The 19,001-nt window shown below is 41.8% G+C and overlaps 2 protein-coding genes across 6 annotated transcripts in view; one reads left to right on the top strand and one right to left on the bottom strand.

The window, feature by feature from the left end:
* Nucleotides 1–19,001, bottom strand: part of LOC309705044 (multiple epidermal growth factor-like domains protein 11) — a 245,181-nt gene that overhangs the window by 217,599 nt on the left and 8,581 nt on the right. The window lies entirely within an intron of this gene.
* On the top strand, nucleotides 12,181–18,213 carry LOC309711317 (uncharacterized protein). Its single transcript, XM_082541568.1, has 6 exons — nucleotides 12,181–12,240; nucleotides 13,302–13,355; nucleotides 15,698–15,853; nucleotides 16,097–16,192; nucleotides 16,430–16,509; nucleotides 17,749–18,213. The coding sequence occupies exons 3-6, from the start codon at nucleotides 15,749–15,751 to the stop codon at nucleotides 17,852–17,854; spliced, it is 387 nt and encodes a 128-aa protein (XP_082397694.1). The 5' UTR covers nucleotides 12,181–12,240; nucleotides 13,302–13,355; nucleotides 15,698–15,748; the 3' UTR covers nucleotides 17,855–18,213.

Here is a 19,001-nt window from a genome sequence, read left to right as displayed (position 1 = left end):
GAAATCAAACACCAGCCAGTCAATAATAGCAGGCCATGGCTCTCTTGAGTGGGAGGGTCATGACATATTTAACTTGCCAACTGAGGCCTGTAGATTCTGAGAGGTAGCTCTTGGGATTTTTGCAATTTGTCTGAGCATTGGACAGTCTGACCTTGGAGAGAATTTGCTCTGACATCCACTCTCGGGAAGATTTTTGCATTAAACATTTGCATGCTTAAGATCAGCAAGCTGACAAAACCTCTGCTATTATAGAGGTGGACACACTGATGATCAGTTCAGCAACTGCATTGGATTCAGTGACTCGGTGACAATCACCTGTCCAGTAGACATTGTACCTGACTTTTATACACTTGTTCAAGCCTAAAACAGAACAAACAGAACAAGAACAAGAAAAAGGGGAACAGAAATGATGAAGTAATGAAATTAGAAGCCAAACAGGAAAACCTCTTTGTATAAAATTTGCAAAAACATGGACATTTTGTTTATTGTTGATTAGTGATAACGTGTTGGCATTTTTACTCTCTATTTTGATATTTTAATTCCTGAACTGTAAAATAAATCAATAGTGTTCATGCAAGTGACAGGGTGCTAGTTGAACAAGAATAATAACTTGAAGTCTGTGTTAATGTTAGAATTGCACACGGCAACAAATGCTTTTGACTTTGGCAAAGAGTTTTGTTTGACGGTGGACAAGGATTGGTTGTTTAATGCTTTAAACTAATAAAACACCAAATTTACACAGTAACACAGTATAGTGCAATACCTTCACTTTGTTTTTGGAAAAAAGCAGTTTGACAGCAGCTAATATGGTCAACATGTTCTGAGTGCATTGTACTGTAGGTGCTAATAATCATCTGGGGTGTGGCCTGCAGTCATCTACTGCAGGTAACACATCAACTGTGGATCATAAACTCTTATAACCCACTTCAAAGAAATATAAAAACTTCAGTGACAAGGTTACCCAGGGAAATTCTTATTTTAAACATCCAAAAGAAACATATACAATGGTTTCACTAAATTCTCCTGAAACAAGCTGCTTATAAAGAACGATCTAAGCAACTACATTTTTGTATTATGCATCATAGAAAACAGAGATGATATGGTCTTTGGGCTTAAAAATATTGATAGCATTCTTTTTTCCACATCAACCAGTTCACTCTGTATGAGATTTGGTAATTGGATGTAGACGAATAAACTGAGCCATCTGACAGGATTGTGGCGGAGCTTGACAAGGCCTTCCTAAGCTAAGGTTATGGTCAATTTAATTTCCTACCTAATGAATAGAATAGAAAATGCAGCTGAGGTTTCAAAGGACAGCAATGCGATGGAAAGTAAGCAGCGCTGATAATTCTTTCAAGCAATTGCTGTCTAATAAATTAAAGACAGTTGTTTTCAACAATCAATTAAAAATATATTAAAACTGCAGGAAACTAAGACATTACACAATGCTGCTTTCAACATCACTGTTATTTGTTTTGGTCAAGAAATACGGATACAGAAATCTGTAGACATTTCTCCAGGTGTGTTGCTGTTGCTAAAATACATCTTGTGCCTTTGCTGTGCTGTTTCCAGCACATCAGCTACTTTGGAGTGGATTTCTGAACACCTAAGTCTTTAGACATGTTCAGATTTGTGCATTTCTATTATTCAATTCAATGTTATTCATATAGAGCCAAATCACAACAACAGTTCCCTCAAGAAGCTTTTATCATTATGTGCAGGTGGATAAAGACCCAAATGCAGACTCTAAAGACAGACTGAATAAACAAAGAGCTCACCTTCAATGGTGGTAAAACAAATCCAAAGAAAACCAAACACACAATTAAAGTACCAGCAACAAACAACAGACATCACATCAACAGAACGCTGATAACCTGAGGCTACTTAAACACACAAGTTAAGGAGGGAAGTGCAGACTGCTGCGGGCAAACTAATACAGACGTTGATGACCGACACAATGAGGCAAGGGAGGAAGTAAAGCTAAACAGTAGAGGTAAAACACTATCAAAATAAAACAGGAACTAGAGACTAAATATGAGGAAATGCAAGAGGAACAGAAAAACCCAAAGTGATAAAACTGAATGAGAATGATAACATTAACCATGACAAAATTAAATTATAAGAAGAACTAGAGTAAGCATTTCCTAGTGAAAATGCAACGTGAATGTGAAGGTGAAAATTTGAAGATTTTGCCTGAAATGCTTAAAAATATGTGAAATATTCAAAAGTGAACTTGTTGAATATGCGTAAATATCAGCCAGCTTACATGTAAAAAAGCAAGAGTACCAAAAACTAAAAATGTGCTCAATAAAGCCCAAGTACCTAAAATAAGTATCTAAACTTAATTTGCTGAAATTCCTTCTAGACAAAAAAAAAAAGCAAAACTTGGAGCTGAAGCTCATCAAAATGAATCAGAAGACTTTATTTATCCCCAAAGGGCAATTAACAAACAACAGAGCAGCATAACGTTGAAGATAAGGACAATAAGAACAGGCAATGAGAGTGAGATAATAAATACACAGAATATACAGTTTTAAAATGAAAGTGACTGAAAGGTGAATAAAGTGTCGGTGGTATAAGAAGAGAAGAGTGATTCTGGTGTGGGAAATGTTCTTATCGGCTGGAGTTAAAAAGCAGAGTGGTTTTGGGGACAAAGGTGTCGCTCCTCCTGTCAGTCCTGCAGGAAATGCAGCAGTGAAGAATGTGAGAGGGGTCGTTGATGATTTCGGCTGCCTGTCTGAGGGCCTGTTGGCTGAAAACCTGTGCCAGAGTTCTGACAGGCAGGCCGATGATTTTAGAGCACACTGATGCAGTGTGCAGGTGATGGAGAAGGTCATGATGCTTTCCAGGAAGGCGTAGTAAAAAGTCATCATGATGGCTGTGCTGACTCCAAAGGAGTTGAGTTTCCTAAGGAGGTATAGCCGTTGGTGGCACCTCCTGAGAACCTCCTCAGTGTTGGCAGAGAATTGCAGGAGGTTGTCAAAGATGGTTCCCAGGTATTTGTACTCCTCAACTATCTCCACTGGCTTCCCGTGGATGGTGGTGGTGACTGAAGCAGCCAGATCTCTCTGCCTACTGGAGAAGGTCACCACCATCTCTTTGGTTTTGCTCACGTTCAGTTCAAGTTTGGAGCTGTCACACCACTCTACAAACTCCTGCAGAGCGGGCCCGTGATGTTGTGAGGGGCCTGACAGCAGTGACAGGAGAACTGTGTCGTCAGCATATTTCACCAGGTGACAGTTAGGCTGTGTGGATCTGCAGTCATTGGTGTAGAGGATGAAGAGCAGGGGGGAGAGCACACAGCCCTGGGGGGAGCCAGTGGAGGTGGAACAGAGACCGGAGAGAGAGTTGTTGACCCGAACTTTCTGAATCCTGTTGGCCAAAAAGTCCAATATCCACAGGCTGATCATCAGGTGAAATTGGGTGGAAAGTTTAGAGGCCGGGATATGAGGCTGCAGAGTGTTGAACGCTGGTGAGAAATCAGCAAACAGAAGTCTGGTGGAGCAGTCAGGGAGCTCCAGATGTTTGTAGATGGAGTCCAAGATGAAGATTTTTGCATCATCGACACGTCTGCGTGCACGGTAAGCACACTGGAGTGGGTCCATCAGGGGGTCAGTTGCTCTTACGATGTGCTGTTTTATGATCTTCTCCATGGCCTTCATCACCAGGGAGGTGAGGGCCACAGGACGAAGATCATTCTGTTAGGATGCCTGGGTTGTCGACCCAGGGTTTTTGAGTTTATGATATTATTTATACTGTCTAGTTTTTGGTTTCTTTGAGTTCTGTCTTATGGCTTAGGTCTCTGTCTTCTTTAGTTGCTCTGTCTCCCCTATCACCTGCATCCCCTTGTCTAGTTCGCGTCTATGTGTATCCTAAGTTCCTATATCCCCGTGTTCAGTCAGTGTTTGTGTCTGCCCTGTTCCCACGTCTCTGTTCCCTTTGTAGTGCCTGCATGTGAGTCTGTGTCTTTGTTCAGTCTGTGTTATGTGTTTCCTGTTTTACTTTGAAGGTCTCCGTCTTTTCTCAGTGTGTTCAGTTTACGCTTCTTTGGTCTCGTCAGTTCTGATTTGCCCCAGCTGTGTTTCCCTCCTGTTACTCATTCCCTGATTGCTCCCTCTGTGTATTTAAGCCCTGTGTTTCTCTGTGTCTGTGTCGCGATCTACCGTTTACCAAGCTGTGTGTTCTGTCTGTCCTCCGGTATTAGTTTATTTTTTGATCGTTTCCAGTTATGTTATATTTGAGTTTAACATTAAAACGGTTTTTGAGTTTACATCTGTCTCTGGAGTCTGCACCTTGGGTCCTTTTCCTGTCTGCACACAGCCGCACCTAACACATTCAGAGACTTTGTGTTGTTTCTTTTGGGGATGGGGATAACTGTGGAGTGTTTCCACAGCTGGGGGACGGTGTGACTGTCGATTGAGTGTTGAAATAGAGTCGGAACACACTTCCTAGTTGCCCTGCACAGGGCCTCAGAACTCGACTGCTGATGTTGTCAAGGCCGGGTGAGCTCCTCTCCCTGGTCCTCCTGAGGGCTCTCAGCACGTTCTCCGTCCTGAAGGTGAGTGCAGAGCTGCCAGGTTTCAGTGAGGATCTGGACTCCTCAAGCTGGGCCATGTTGTCCGTCTCAAACCTGGTGTAGAACGCGTTGAGGTTGTCAGGGAGGGAGGAGGGGTTGCTGCCCTCCACCTGGATGGTTCTGGGGGTGGTGACCGCAGTAGTCACAGAGGCCATGGTTTTGAGGCCATGGTTTTGAGGCCCTGCCAGGCTGAGTGGAGGTCCCCTGTGGTATACTCCAGTTTAGCAGTTTTTATGGCCCTCTTCACCTCCCTGTTGACCTCCTTTTTGTCCAGAGCAGAGCCGGTGAAGAAAATCCTCTTTTTTTTATTAAGGATTTCCTTGAGTTCCTTGGTGATGCAGGGTTTGTTGTTGGGGTAGATGGAGACTGCTTTTGAGGGGATAATGTTGTCAACACAGAAGGAGATGTATGATGTCACCGTGTTGACTTGTTCGTCAATGTCATCAGAAGGAGACAGAAGGCTGTCCCAGTCAGTGGCTTTGAACGGATGTAAACCAAGATGATGAAAAGCTGTGGGAAATCTCTGGGGAGGTAGTAGGGGCGCAGGGAAACAGCCAGGAGCTCGATGTCTGTCGTGCACAGCCTCACAGTGACTGTAGAGCACCAGCTGTTGTTTACATACAGACACACGCCGCCGCCATGTTGCTTCCCGGTGCGTTCGCAGTCTCTGTCCAGACGAAGAGGTGGTGAAAAGCCATCAATGTGCAGCGTGCTGTCGTCGTCGCTGTTGTTTAACCACGATTCCGTGAATGCCAGAACGGCGGCAGTTCTGTACTCATGCAGGTGATTGACGCAGGCTTGCAGTTGGTCCAGCTTGGAGCGGAGAGACCGCACATTAGCGAGGAAAATGGATGGGAGCGCTCGTTGTTTGTGTGTCTCCCTCTTTACTCTGGCTCTCACCCCACTCTTCTTTAATCCCCTCCTGGTTACCTTGTTATTGTGAGTTTTTTGATTTCCGTGTCGGAGCGGAAAAGCCGGAGGCTGGGCTGCTGCTGTGGCCGCAGCTGGATGAGGGAGTCCCTGGTGTAGGTGAGCCTTGGGGTCATGTCGAGTGTTGAAAACAAGTCCGAAAAGTCACAAAAATGAGGAAAAAGAAAAGAATACAAATACAGTGGGGCAAAAAAGTATTTAGTCAGCCACCGATTGTGCAAGTTCCCCCACTTAAAAGGATGACAGAGGTCAGTAATTTGCACCAGAGGTACACTTCAACTGTGAGAGACAGAATGTGAAAAAAAAATCCATGAATCCACATGGTAGGATTTGTAAAGAATTTATTGGTAAATCAGGGTGGAAAATAAGTATTTGGTCACCTCAAACAAGGAAAATCTCTGGCTCTCACAGACCTGTAACGTCTTCTGTAAGAAGCTTTTCTGTCCCCCACTCGTTACCTGTATGAATGGCACCTGTTTGAACTCATCATCTGTATAAAAGACACCTGTCCACAGCCTCAAACAGTCAGACTCCAAACTCCGCCATGGCCAAGACCAAAGAGCTTTCGAAGGACACCAGGAAAAGTATTGTAGACCTGCACCAGACTGGGAAGAGTGAATCTACAATAGGCAAGCAGCTTGGTGTGAAAAAATCAACTGTGGGAGCAATCATCAGAAAATGGAAGACATACAAGACCACTGATAATCTCCCTCGATCTGGGGCTCCACGCAAGATCTCATCCCGTGGGGTCAAAATGATCATGAGAACGGTGAGCAAAGATCCCAGAACCACACGGGGGGACCTGGTGAATGACCTGCAGAGAGCTGGGACCAAAGTAACAAAGGTCACCATCAGTAACACACTACAACGGCAGGGAATCAAATCCCGCAGTGCCAGACGTGTTCCGCTGCTGAAGCCAGTGCATGTCCAGGCCCGTCTGAAGTTTGCCAGAGAGCACATGGATGATACAGCAGAGGATTGGGAGAATGTCATGTGGTCAGATGAAACCAAAGTAGAACTTTTTGGTATAAACTCAACTCGTCGTGTTTGGAGGAAGAAGAATACTGAGTTGCATCCCAAGAACACCATACCTACTGTGAAGCATGGGGGTGGAAACATCATGCTATGGGGCTGTTTTTCTGCCAAGGGGACAGGACGACTGATCCGTGTTAAGGACAGAATGAATGGGGCCATGTATCGTGAGATTTTGAGCCAAAACCTCCTTCCATCAGTGAGAACTTTGAAGATGAAACGAGGCTGGGTCTTCCAACATGACAATGATCCAAAACACACCGCCCGGGCAACAAAGGAGTGGCTCCGTAAGAAGCATTTGAAAGTCCTGGAGTGGCCTAGCCAGTCTCCAGACCTCAACCCCATAGAAAATCTGTGGCGGGAGTTGAAAGTCCGTGTTGCTCGGCGACAGCCCCAAAACATCACTGCTCTCGAGAAGATCTGCATGGAGGACCAAAATACCAGCTACTGTGTGTGCAAACCTGGTAAAGACCTATAGTAAACGTTTGACCTCTGTTATTGCCAACAAAGGTTATGTTACAAAGTATTGAGTTGTATTTTTGTTATTGACCAAATACTTATTTTCCACCCTGATTTACCAATAAATTCTTTACAAATCCTACCATGTGGATTCATGGATTTTTTTTTCACATTCTGTCTCTCACAGTTGAAGTGTACCTCTGGTGCAAATTACTGACCTCTGTCATCATTTTAGGTGGGGGAACTTGCACAATCGGTGGCTGACTAAATACTTTTTTGCCCCACTGTATACCGAGTAGACGGCGAAATACAACAACGAAAAGAGCATTAAAGTTAGGATTAAAGACTAAAGTTAGCGACCCGGAACCGGGGGAAAAAAGTGCTCAGATAAATGCAGTACGAGAGAAAAAGACCTGAAAGAAGCTCAATGTGAATCCATAAGTCATATCGAAAAAAATCTTTCACCGTGAACAACGGCAACTTCCAGTCCCCAAAATACTCAACTTTCATGTTAACAGAGTTTATTATATGGATGTGGTGACAGTGTAATGACAGCCTGCCACTTTGGTTTTCAGCTGAAATTTGGGAGCTGTTTTAACATTGTCCTTTATGGGGAATGGAGGAGGCTCTGCTTTGGTGACAGGAACTGTAAATCCTGTCGATTCCTGATGACCTAACAGACACATGACTACTATTTTCAGGTTTTAATAAAAGCAAGTTTATATGTTATATAATATATTTATAATATAAAATGTTTATGGTTTCGTAGTATTACAATCTTCTTTTCAAAAGTACAACAAGCTAATTGCACAAATTAGATCTTACGTTCAAAGAAAACCATTAATCTGTAACTTAATCTAAGCAAACCCTTTAATGCTGCCAGGACGTTATCACCATCCTTATTAAATGATTGCACATCTATGTTTGCAGACCCACAAGCATTTTAAACCTCTGAAGATTGTCAGTCATAATTAGTATGTTTTGGCAGCCCTGCTGCTAACATTAAAGCAAAAGAAAGCAAATATATCAACAAAGTTCTGTCAGATATTCACTTTATAAATAATATCAAGGTGCTTTCAAAGCACCACAGCACATAGTAATCGGTACGTTCCTTTATTCATTAATGGCAACTACTGTGTTGAGAAATTCTTCATGAAAACTGCATTACATGATTTAAATGTAAATTAAGGAGATGCTCTTTTTAGAGTGCTGTCCAAAGTGACCCCGGCTAATGATCAACTATCATCTACATAAAGCAGAACGCATGATGCTTTCACTGGATAATTACAATTTTTTTTAAAAAGACATTGGGGAGCAGAGATAAAGAAAAGCCACAAAACAGGCTATAATGGCAGATCTGAACTGAGATCATTATGGTTCATGATCCAGCCATTAAGCTCCGGACACCTCAAACACAACAACTACGCAACAACGTATTTACTAACAAATATATTTAGTGAAATGAGCTGAAACACAATTTAGAAATGGTTCGATTTTTAAAGTTACTCCTGCTTTCAGAGCTACTATTGTCATGATCTTAACATCCAGATTAACAAGGTCCGCGTCAGGTGTTGAGGAACCAGGACACTCTGATGAGGAGTGGGCTACTGGAACAAGAAGACATAAGTGGACACGAGATAAGAACCGGGTGCTGTTGGAAGTAACCCCAGCGGAGGGAGTCACATCGGATGTGGGAACTCTGGAAACTTCGATACCCAGCATCTAGGCTGACAACTAGTAGCTCAGTAGGGGTGGGTTTAAAAAAAAGACTGGATTTCCCAATTCTAATCAATTGTAGTTTGAATAATACGATATTGATTCATTAAATCCCGGATTGATCTTTAAATATAAAGGTATTTTGCCAGAAACAACAGAATCTCAGGTTAAAGCTCACAAAACTATTTCAACAACCGCCCAACAGCTAAAACAGCAAATGAGAGCAGGTAAGTGGATTCCACACAAAGACGTAAACACAGCGCAGATCGTTCGAAACCTCTGTAATTTTGCTCTGCTTCGCTTCGGCAGCATCAGGTAATGTTCATGTGTTGATTCATGGATCATCTACTATAAAAAGCCAGGCCAGGAAAATCTCCTTCATGTTTTTCTCTGTTTCATGCTCAGTTACTTTAGCAAAACGACATCTGCTGTGATGCTCACACCTCTGACGAAGTCTCACAAGTGTCAGCTTTGTTTTGATACATAGATATAAAAATATGGATATGTACCCTCCCCCTCTCTTCCCTTCTCTTCATCAAACAATCTAAGGTGAGCCATGTTTGCTTTATAAAGGAATAGCGTAACATTGTGAGGCTTATCTACCAATAATTTAGAAAGAAATTTTTAAAATGCAAATTGAGGCCACGCCTGGGAACTCTTCAGGATTCCTCCAGGTAGGGAGGTGGCTGGCAAGAGGGAAGTACAGGCCTCTCTGCTTAGCCTGCTGTCCTCGCAACCCAACCTCAGATTATGTGGTGGGGAATGGATTAATGTCCAATGAGTGTTTGTTTTACCTCCTAAATCTCATTTTATGGTCCTTTCTGACCATCAAATGAGTGCACATATGTAAAACAATCACCTGCAATAGGAATAATATAAGACATTGATTTAAAATTAGTCATTCTGATAGCTTTTTTTAAAATTACCGAGCATAAAACTTTTGACTAGGGTATTAAATAATGAAATAGTTGTGGTAAAAATGCATTCTGAAGCTATATATATAAACAAGCCTGAAGACACACGTCTTAAATGTTTCATGGTTCTAGGGTTGTCACAGTATTCTCTGTATTTGTTTCATGATTGTATTTTTCCCAGGATGCGTTCAAATTCATCAACATACAGGTAACAAAGTCCCTCTCTTATCCTCCTAGTGTTGCACTTCATGTGGAGATACACAGACTGCAAGAGGTTTTCCGGGAGATCTGAATTGCTCGAGCAGAACAAACTAAATCACAGACATAATGGACGGGGCCATTCGTATCCATGCACTTTAAGTTGTGCATCTTGATTCAAGACCTGGAATGTCTTACTGAGCCATTTATCAAGAAATCATCCAATCCAACAACCAGTTACCAAAGGCCTAACCAGAGTCACATGCTCCCTTTGTGATTATAATCAACTTTCCAATGAGAGAGAATTTCTTTCAACATATATTTCAACATCTGAAGAATAAGGAAACTGTCACATGTGTATTCAAGGACTGTGCTTATAAAACAAATATTTATGAAAACACAAAAGTGATAAATACAGAAAAAATTCTGACACTTGTAATGCATTTAAGTCTGGGATTAGTAAAAAAAAAAACAATTAGACTGCGTGGAAACAGAGGCTGAAGTACAAAATGGGAAACTACAGGACTGCTGAAATCACAGGGATGTCCAGAGTCTGTGAACTCGGTTAAATCCAAAGCTAGAGCTTCTGTTTTTCCTGCAGCAAAAATAAAGAAACCAAGAAGAGCTGAGTCAAAGGAGCTTGCAAAGAAAAGTGTCTGGACTTCTTTAAGTTACTTGAAGACGTTTCACCTCTCATCCGAGAAGCTTCTTCAGTTCTAAGGTCAAATGGTGGAGAGTCCCAGATATAAACCTAGTGGGAGTGTCCCCCCACAGAGGGACAAAAGGACCCCCTGATGATCCTCTAATCGCCTGAGCCAAGGTGGGAAACTGGCTCAGGCGATTAGAGGATCATCAGGGGGTCCTTTTGTCCCTCTGTGGGGGGTTAGTGGGAGTAACCCACTAACTGGGGGACCCACACCCAGTTTCACACCTTGGCTCAGGGGATTAGAGGATCATCAGGGGGTCCTTTTGTCCCTCTGTGGGGGGAAACTCCCACTAGGTTTATATCTGGGACTCTCCACCATTTGACCTTAGAACTGAAGAAGCTTCTCGGATGAGAGGTGAAACGTCTTCAAGTAACTTAAAGAAGTCCAGACGCTTTTCTTTGCAAGCTCCTTTGACTACGATGACCTGGATGACTGAGAACCTTCACAGACAAGAAGAGCTGAAGCAAACTTTTATCCATCCTTTCCTTTGGGAGAAACACAAGAAGGAATGGAAAAGGAGACTTGAACTGCTGACAGCAATCAAAAGGAGAAACAATGACACTGGAGACAAAAATGGCTCGTACATTTGCCTACAGGCGTCAGGAGGTGGTGAATGAAGAACCTGGCATAGAGGATTTTAAGGTGGTCTGCACTGTTCCAACAGGAAGAGGTAGTAATGCAGATTGAAGTTAAATGTCAATGTTTTTTCATTTTTGTGAATGATTGGTGAGTATTTACTGATTGTGGCTCAAGAGTTGGGCGTTCGCCTTGTAATCAGAAGGTTGCCGGTTCGAGCCCCGGCTTGGACAGTCTCGGTCGTTGTGTCCTTGGGCAAGACGCTTCACCCGTTGCCTACTGGTGGTGGTCAGAGGGCCCGGTGGCGCCAGTGTCCGGCAGCCTCGCCTCTGTCAGTGCGCCCCAGGGTGGCTGTGGCTACAATGTAGCTGCCATCACCAGTGTGTGGATGTGTGGATGACTGGTTGTGTAAAGCGCTTTGGGGTCCTTAGGACCAAGTAAAGCGCTATACAATTACAGGCCATTTACCATTTTTAAATGAATTTCTTTGTAACCAGTAAATGTATTTTAAAATATTTTTTTTGTTCAGATGATTTTTTCTTCCAGCACACTTTCATGGCTCAGTTAGACGGCTGATCAAAGTCATCCAGGCCAAAGGAGGAGCAACACGTTCAAAAGTGGCTTTCATTATGAAAAGGTGTGCATATCAACATTCACCCTAAAAAATTATTCAGGGGCTTAGTAAATATCATTATAATTCTAAGTTAGATGACCTTGATTAAATCTTTGAAAATCACAAAAGTGTTATCTTGAGTTGAAAATACTGAAAAGAATGCTTAAATGTTCAACACCAGTTTTTGAGTTGAACTGAGTTCTTTTGTTCAAGTTTATTTAAAAGAAAAAATTCTGTATTTGAAACACAGGGTGCATTATTTAAATCTACTCAATATATCTCATAGAAAGTACTCATAATAACTGAGACACTGGTATTCATACTTATCATTGTCTTTAACTTTAATTATTAATGGTTCAAAATCAATATAATTTTGTCCCCCAATACTAACTTAAAACTTTGAGTAAGACTAATGACCTTTGGCATGTACCGCGCGCAAGGAGCATGGCCTCATGGGAGATTTTCTGCACGTTGAACGAGACAGACACACATCCACTGCAGACTTGGTAACGTTTTCAGGTAAGTGACCAATTCTTACATTAGCTGTCTTTATCCACACCGTTCTTTTATAACATGTTCTGAAGAAAGCGTTTGTCATGGTGGCTCACTTTTCGCAGCGTGTTTGTGCACGTTAATTTAAGTTTTCAACCCGTCTTCCAGTCAAGGCGGCGGGAAACCGCGCCCTTTTATCCTTTTACGTTCTGAGTCGCTATCTGCGTTCCGGGTAATTTGACCGGAATGTCCCGGTACCAGCGACCTGACCGTTTAATCGGGGGCATTTTAGGAACCACTGTACATACTTATAGTTATAGAATATTCACAACATACTTCATACCGTGTACATTATAACATACCATAATAGACCCATTTCTGTAATATACTCACATATCTATATTATAATATATATTGTAATATATCTATATCACTAAAGCACTTCTGGATGGATGCAAACTGCATTTCGTTGCCCTGTACCTGTGCATGTGCAATGACAATAAAGTTGAATTCTATTCTATTCTATTCTATTTCTAGAAAATGGCCCTGTTGAGTCGCGGTGCGGGAGCTGCGGTAGTCACGCGGCCTGACTCACTCTGTCAGGTTGTTCAGGAGATGAACAGACGTCATCAATGGCTTTGGTAACTAAGAAGACCTGCCCGCGGAACAGTTCATAGCAGCAACCATGCTGCTTAGCTTTCTTGTTCTATGTGGGGTCTTTCAGAGCATATAAGACGCTGCTTTCAGCTTTGTCCCGAACAGGGCCAGTTTTTGAGAGAACGCTGAGAGGACCGCCCGGGTCAGCAGATTACCTCATCCAGGGCCGGTCCAAAGTACTATGGGGCCTTAAGTAAATTTAGACTCTGGGCCCTACTTCCTTTCAGATCCCAGAAAATAATGAAAAAAAAAAGCTTTGGTCCTTTGGGTCAAGCCAAAAGTACCATCATTTCCAGTATAGTTACTCCCAATTTACATAAATAAATGTTTATTTCAATCCAAGCTAAACTTTCTTATAAGAGATTGGTGTTATGGCAGATTACTCAGTGACATGTTTTGTAATGATAAAGTTTTGATTTGTATTTTTTCAGCACCATCTTCACCACCAGGAGAAAAAAATCTGCATCAACTACAAAGTAAAGCAGGTAATTTTACACAGAGGACTTGGTGTGTTAAATTTTGGAAGGATATGATATTGTTTTATACAAGCTGAGTAGTGGATGGTGATACCACCTAAATATTTATACTGGTTTTGTGGTGGGTCATACAAATGCCAAATCTAAATTTTGAGAATTTTTCAGTTCGGTAAATATATTGATGAGTTCATGGTCTGTCATCTAGTGTCACCATACTATCTTTTTATTTATACAGCATGGTGATGTGATTCAGATTATTTCAATGTGGTTAAGTATTGTACTTTGTTCCATGTTGACTTATTTGTAGGTTGTATCCTCCACCTGAATTGGTAGTGAGTATTGGTTATTCAATCAGTTAATCATACAAAAACTGTGTAAATATGGTTATACACCATTCTGTCATCTTCATACTGTGAGACATATTTTCTCACAATTTTTTAGGTCACAGGTGATGAGATGGCAGTGTAAACTTTGCAAACATGAGGAGTCATCAAAAGTGTCACTACTCAAACATTATCGAGTGAAACATGGTACATTTGGTCATGGCTATTCCATACCCTGTCTTCATTTGAATTGTCCTTGCTCTTTTAACTGAATGAGGAATGAGGAATCTGAATCAAAACCAGAATGGTTCTAATCAAAACCATTCCCAAGCCTAGGGAACAATGAATGCTAGTAATTTCCGTTCACTTAACTTGTTTTAGGCTAAGCTAATGTAACCTGATTGAAGAATGACTGGGCTGATTACAAAGTGCCTTTGTCTCACTTATCTAACTCTGGAGCACATAACGACAGACTAGATTTTACTGAAGAGTAAAGAGTGAAGAGTAATTTAATATTTTTATGAAACGTTGGTTAAGTATTGTAACCCCAGATTCTATGAGTATAGGCGCAGCCCTTTAAGTGGGTATTCCCCTTGTGCGCGCAGCACTGAAGTATTTTAGTCCACGCCCACCTGCTGTGTGGGCCTCACCCTGGTCTAGTATAAGTTACGGTGAGACCAGGAAATCGGCTCTACCGTTTTTCTTCAGCCAGCCAGAAGATGTCCAGCGAGACCATCCGTCTGTGTCCATCCTGCCAGACCGGCTACATCATATCGTATGACCGACATGCCGTCTGCGTGGGCTGCCTCGGTCCTCACCATGCGGACCTCGCCCTCACACCTTAATCCTATTGCTGTTCCTGTTAGCTCCTCCCGCCAGAGGAAAAGCAGCGGAGGTCAGCCTTTTTCAAGGCTGATGCTGAGGAGGCTTTCCCGCTAAGAGAGAGGCACTCGCTGGAAGAAGCCATCGAGTTCTTCGATAGTGGGCCGGAATTGGATGATTCCACCCACCGTGAGGAAAACGGCAGTGGTGGCAGCTCCACTGCCTCCGAGCTGGGCAGCCTGGCGACAGAAGGGAGGCGGATGAGCGGACGCTCATCCACCCCTGGCCTTCACATGTCGGCGAGGACGCCGCTCCCAGTTGTTGGTGCGCTGCTCCTGGATCTGCCTGGCATCATCCAGGAGGCAGCTGGTGAGAAGGGACTTCCCGTCCCTCAGCCTGCTCCACCCCCATCGGATGATCTGGAGGGAAGGTATGGCTCCGTTGCCCAGATCCCATCTGGCCTCAGTTCCCGGCGGTGATGACCTACCTCTCTGAGGCAGCAGCAGACCCAGCGAAGATTAGAGCGCCGGTCTCTACCTAGGGCTTCACAGAGGGCTTCACAGACTGGAGTTTTCCGCCTGTTCCCCCTCTAGAGCCGAGCCTCGCTTCAGTTTTCGGCACCAAAATGACCAAGGTCGTTGGACAGCGACCGGCCCATCCCGCCAAACTTGACCAGCTGATAGCAAGGTTCACTGATCACGCACATCAATGCACTGTTCAGTCAGCTGCAGTGACTAACAACACTGCGTTTGTCATCTCCAGGAAGGTGGAGGAAGCAGAGCTGCCAGAGGAGCTGAAAGGCTTTCTCTGTAAAGCCGCTGACGCGATTCTGAATATGTGCGCCACTTCAGCGGTGTGTTCCTCTCGCATCGCTGCCTGGCAGACGATGGTTCAGAGGGCAACCTGGCTCCGCCTCTTCCCTCCAAGATTATACAATCTCACAGGGAAATAGTGCAAGCAATTCATAACATAAAATTTAGAAGCTTAGTGGAAGATAATACTTTATGTTAAGGCTTTAGTCTGCATACTGAACAACTCCACTTATATGGATTTATGTCTGGATGTGTAAATTAATCTTTTGCATGTTAGAAAATAAGGTCCAGGTTGCAAAAAATGGTAGTTCCACTTAAAGATTTTTTCTTTGATTGAATCAGAATTTTGGCCTTCAGATTTTTTGTCCTTGGTTTTTTGTCCTCTCCCATCCAGGTCAGTGCAGAGTTTCATAGGATCACGACCCTGAACCTTGAACCAAAGTTCATGTCATCATTGGACTTGTATTCATCCAAACTCCTGTCCTTGTTTCAAGCCAAGAAAGGTGCTGCTGGACAACGCCACAGGGCACAGTTAAACCTTCTGCTTCAGGTAAGGAAGATTGCATTTTCTAACCACAAAAACGTTCCAACACAGCATTGAAGAGGCCCTTCCACTAAAAACGGCTTTTCTTAGGTTTCTGTCCAATATTTTAGCTCCACAGGTGTTCTTACCTTGATGGTGGGTGTAAAAACAGGTCAACAACAGAAAAAAATAGTTATGTTTAAGCTAGAAATGGTAAGTCATGTTTTAAATGTGCAAATTTTGCCTCAGTTGAGACTTCCTGTTTTACAGAGTGGAAATTCCATCGAGAAAAAACGAGAAGTCATCATCAGATGTCTCATTGACCATCTGGGAGAGGATCCAAGTGCCTTAATCAAAACCTTTGAGGTTGGTGCAATAAATCTGTTTTAGGAATATTAGTAGTTTATTTTAGCTTGTGAGATCATAGAAAAGTTTTAAGATACTGTTCTAAAGAAAAAAAAAAACACTTCAAAGCATACAAAAGAATAGCATTTGCTCAAAGATTTTGGAGCACAGTGTCCACATATTATGAGTACCGGTGAAACTTTTCGTTTCAATGTTTGGAAATATGTGAGCTTAAAACAGTTGTTTCTCTTTTTAAAGGACGGTGCTGATGCTGTCTTTGTTGAAGAGGCTTTGGCTGAGGAGGTGATGAAGATTTACCTGCTGCAGAATCAAGACAGGTCAGGCGAACCTACTGATGTGGGTATTGTTATTGAAGGCGTTACTGTTCTGGGCAAACTTGGGAATCTGAGCAAAGCCTGTTGCTATCTTTTGGGACTGTGCTATGCTCTGGATCTGAAGTACCCCAAGAATTTCAAATGCACATTTGAAGCATTTCAAAAAGTGTTCATGGAGCTGGATCCAGGAAACCTTTCTGTCAAGGTTCAAAGACTGAAAAATGACCTCTGTTCATTGTAGACAAAATTTCACAGGGCTGTTCTTAAAGTGTTAGACTTGTTAAGTGACATGTAATGCTCATCAAAAGGTTCAGTTGCGGCATTACATTGTGTTGACATTCCTGTTCATAAATAATGTTTGTACCATAAACTGTGTTTTTGTATTAACTTTCCAGATTCACATTAAGGTGAACATACAGAAGAGAGTATCTTCTGTATGTGTTTTTTTTTTTTTTTTTTAGCGCAATCCTTTTTGAAACCTTTTTATTTAAATTATGGATGTTTTTTGGTCACTCTTTAGTTATAATCTTCCCAATTTTTTGGACTCAAAATAAGATGTTCAAAAACTATGTCACAGTGCAAATGTTTTTTTGTTTTTTTTTCAGGATTTATATTTTTTTGGGATCTTAATTTTATTTTTGTCATTTAGATTAGATTAGATTAGATAGAACTTTATTAATCCCTCGGGTGGGTTCCTCTGGGAAATTAGATTTCCAAAAAAGCACAGCACCGACAGAAGTTACAGAGTTACAGAATATTATATATATATACACACACACACACACACACACACACACACACACACACACACACATATATATATAAATACAGAGACAATATAAATAAAATATACGAAGGGGATAAATAGAATAAATAGGAATAAAAAATAAAAATACAAGTGAATTGCACATTTCAAGTATTGAGTCTATTGCACTGTTGACTATTTACAAAAGTATTGCACAAGGTATTGCACAGTGAGGTGAAGAGGCACTACAGCTTAGTTGTTCCCCCCTCCTTTGTCCTCCTGTTTCCCCTCCCTCTCCCCTCCAGAGAGGAGTTAAACAGTCTGATGGCGTGTGGGACAAAGGAGTTTTTAAGTCTGTTAGTTCTTGTCTTTGGGAGAAGCAACCTGTCACTGAACAGACTCTTCTGGTTGTTAATGGCCGTGTGCAGAGGATGCCCAGCATTGTCCATAATGTCCATCAGTTTCTTTAATGTCCTTTTCTCTGCCACTGTCACCAGAGTGTCCAGCTTCATGCCGACCACAGAGCTAGCCCTCCTGATCAGTTTCTCCAGCCTGGATGAGTCCTTCTTTGCTGTGCTGCTCCCCCAGCACACCACAGCATAGAAAAGTACTCCAGCAACCACCGACTGGTAAAACATCCTCAGGAGCTTCCTGCAGATGTTAGATGATTTGACCTTTTCTGAAAAGGTAAAGCACTGTGTTCACTTGAGCCACTTTTATTCTTTGTATGGCAGGTACATTTTTCTTGTTGTTAGCATCAATATGCCAGTTTTACAGTTTTATCAAGCATGCCAATTTGGATGCAATTTTATTATATAAGGCTGTTGTGACTGAAATTTTATCCAAGTTTTATCCACTGAATGTAGAACAGATTTCAGCTCACTGTGTTCAGAGAAGGAATCTGCTAAATGTGTGATTCACAAAAAAGCTGTTTAAAATAAATCATTGTGAACAATGTTGAACTGACGTGGTTCTTTTTTCCTGTGTGTGTGTGTGTGTGTGTGTGTGTGTGTATACACACACACACTTAATTGTAATTAACGTTTTTGCTTAAGTTAACTTAAAAATATTAAGTCAATTGAACCATTATTTAAAAACAAATAATTGTAATGGTGTAGGTTAAATGTGCCAAGCATTTCAGCATTTCCTAATTAATATTTTATGTAGTTTGAACTTTTGGTTACTGTTGTTTTAACTTACATTTTCAATTGTATTTACTCAATTTTGTATGTTACTGTAACATCTTTAATTGTTCATAACAACTTATTCCATTTTAGTTGGATTTACTCAATTAATAAGGTGTATTTAAGAGATGTGATTGTTTTTGCATTTACTCATTATTTTTGAGTGTAAAAGTGTTGCACCAAAATATTTAAGTAATTATCAGTTTTAGTTCTTAGAGTGTTGGGGGTACTGAATGAACTAAGCTATGGCTGTTTACTTTTTTCTTTTTAAACAAAGAAACTAGGATAATTAGTTACTTTCAGATTACTTTTTTTTAAAGTTATCAATAACGATCAATATTGAGCAGCACAGTGGTGCGGTGATTAGCATTGTTGCCTCACAAGCAAGAAGGTCCTGGGTTTGATTCAACCACCTAGCCAGGTCTTTTCTGTGTGGTGCTTGCATGCTATTTCGTAGGCAGGTGTGGGCTACTCTTTTGTTATGTCATTATCAATTAAGCAGAGAAAAACCCTGGAGTTGATTTGAGGTGTGGTGCTAGCATTTTGAAGATTTTATTGTCCACAGA

This window comes from Aulonocara stuartgranti, assembly GCF_965226115.1.
Source record: "Aulonocara stuartgranti genome assembly, chromosome: 1".
Classification (NCBI taxonomy): domain Eukaryota; kingdom Metazoa; phylum Chordata; class Actinopteri; order Cichliformes; family Cichlidae; genus Aulonocara; species Aulonocara stuartgranti.
Note: the sequence above shows the minus strand (reverse complement) of the source record. Positions and strands in the feature narration are given on the sequence as shown.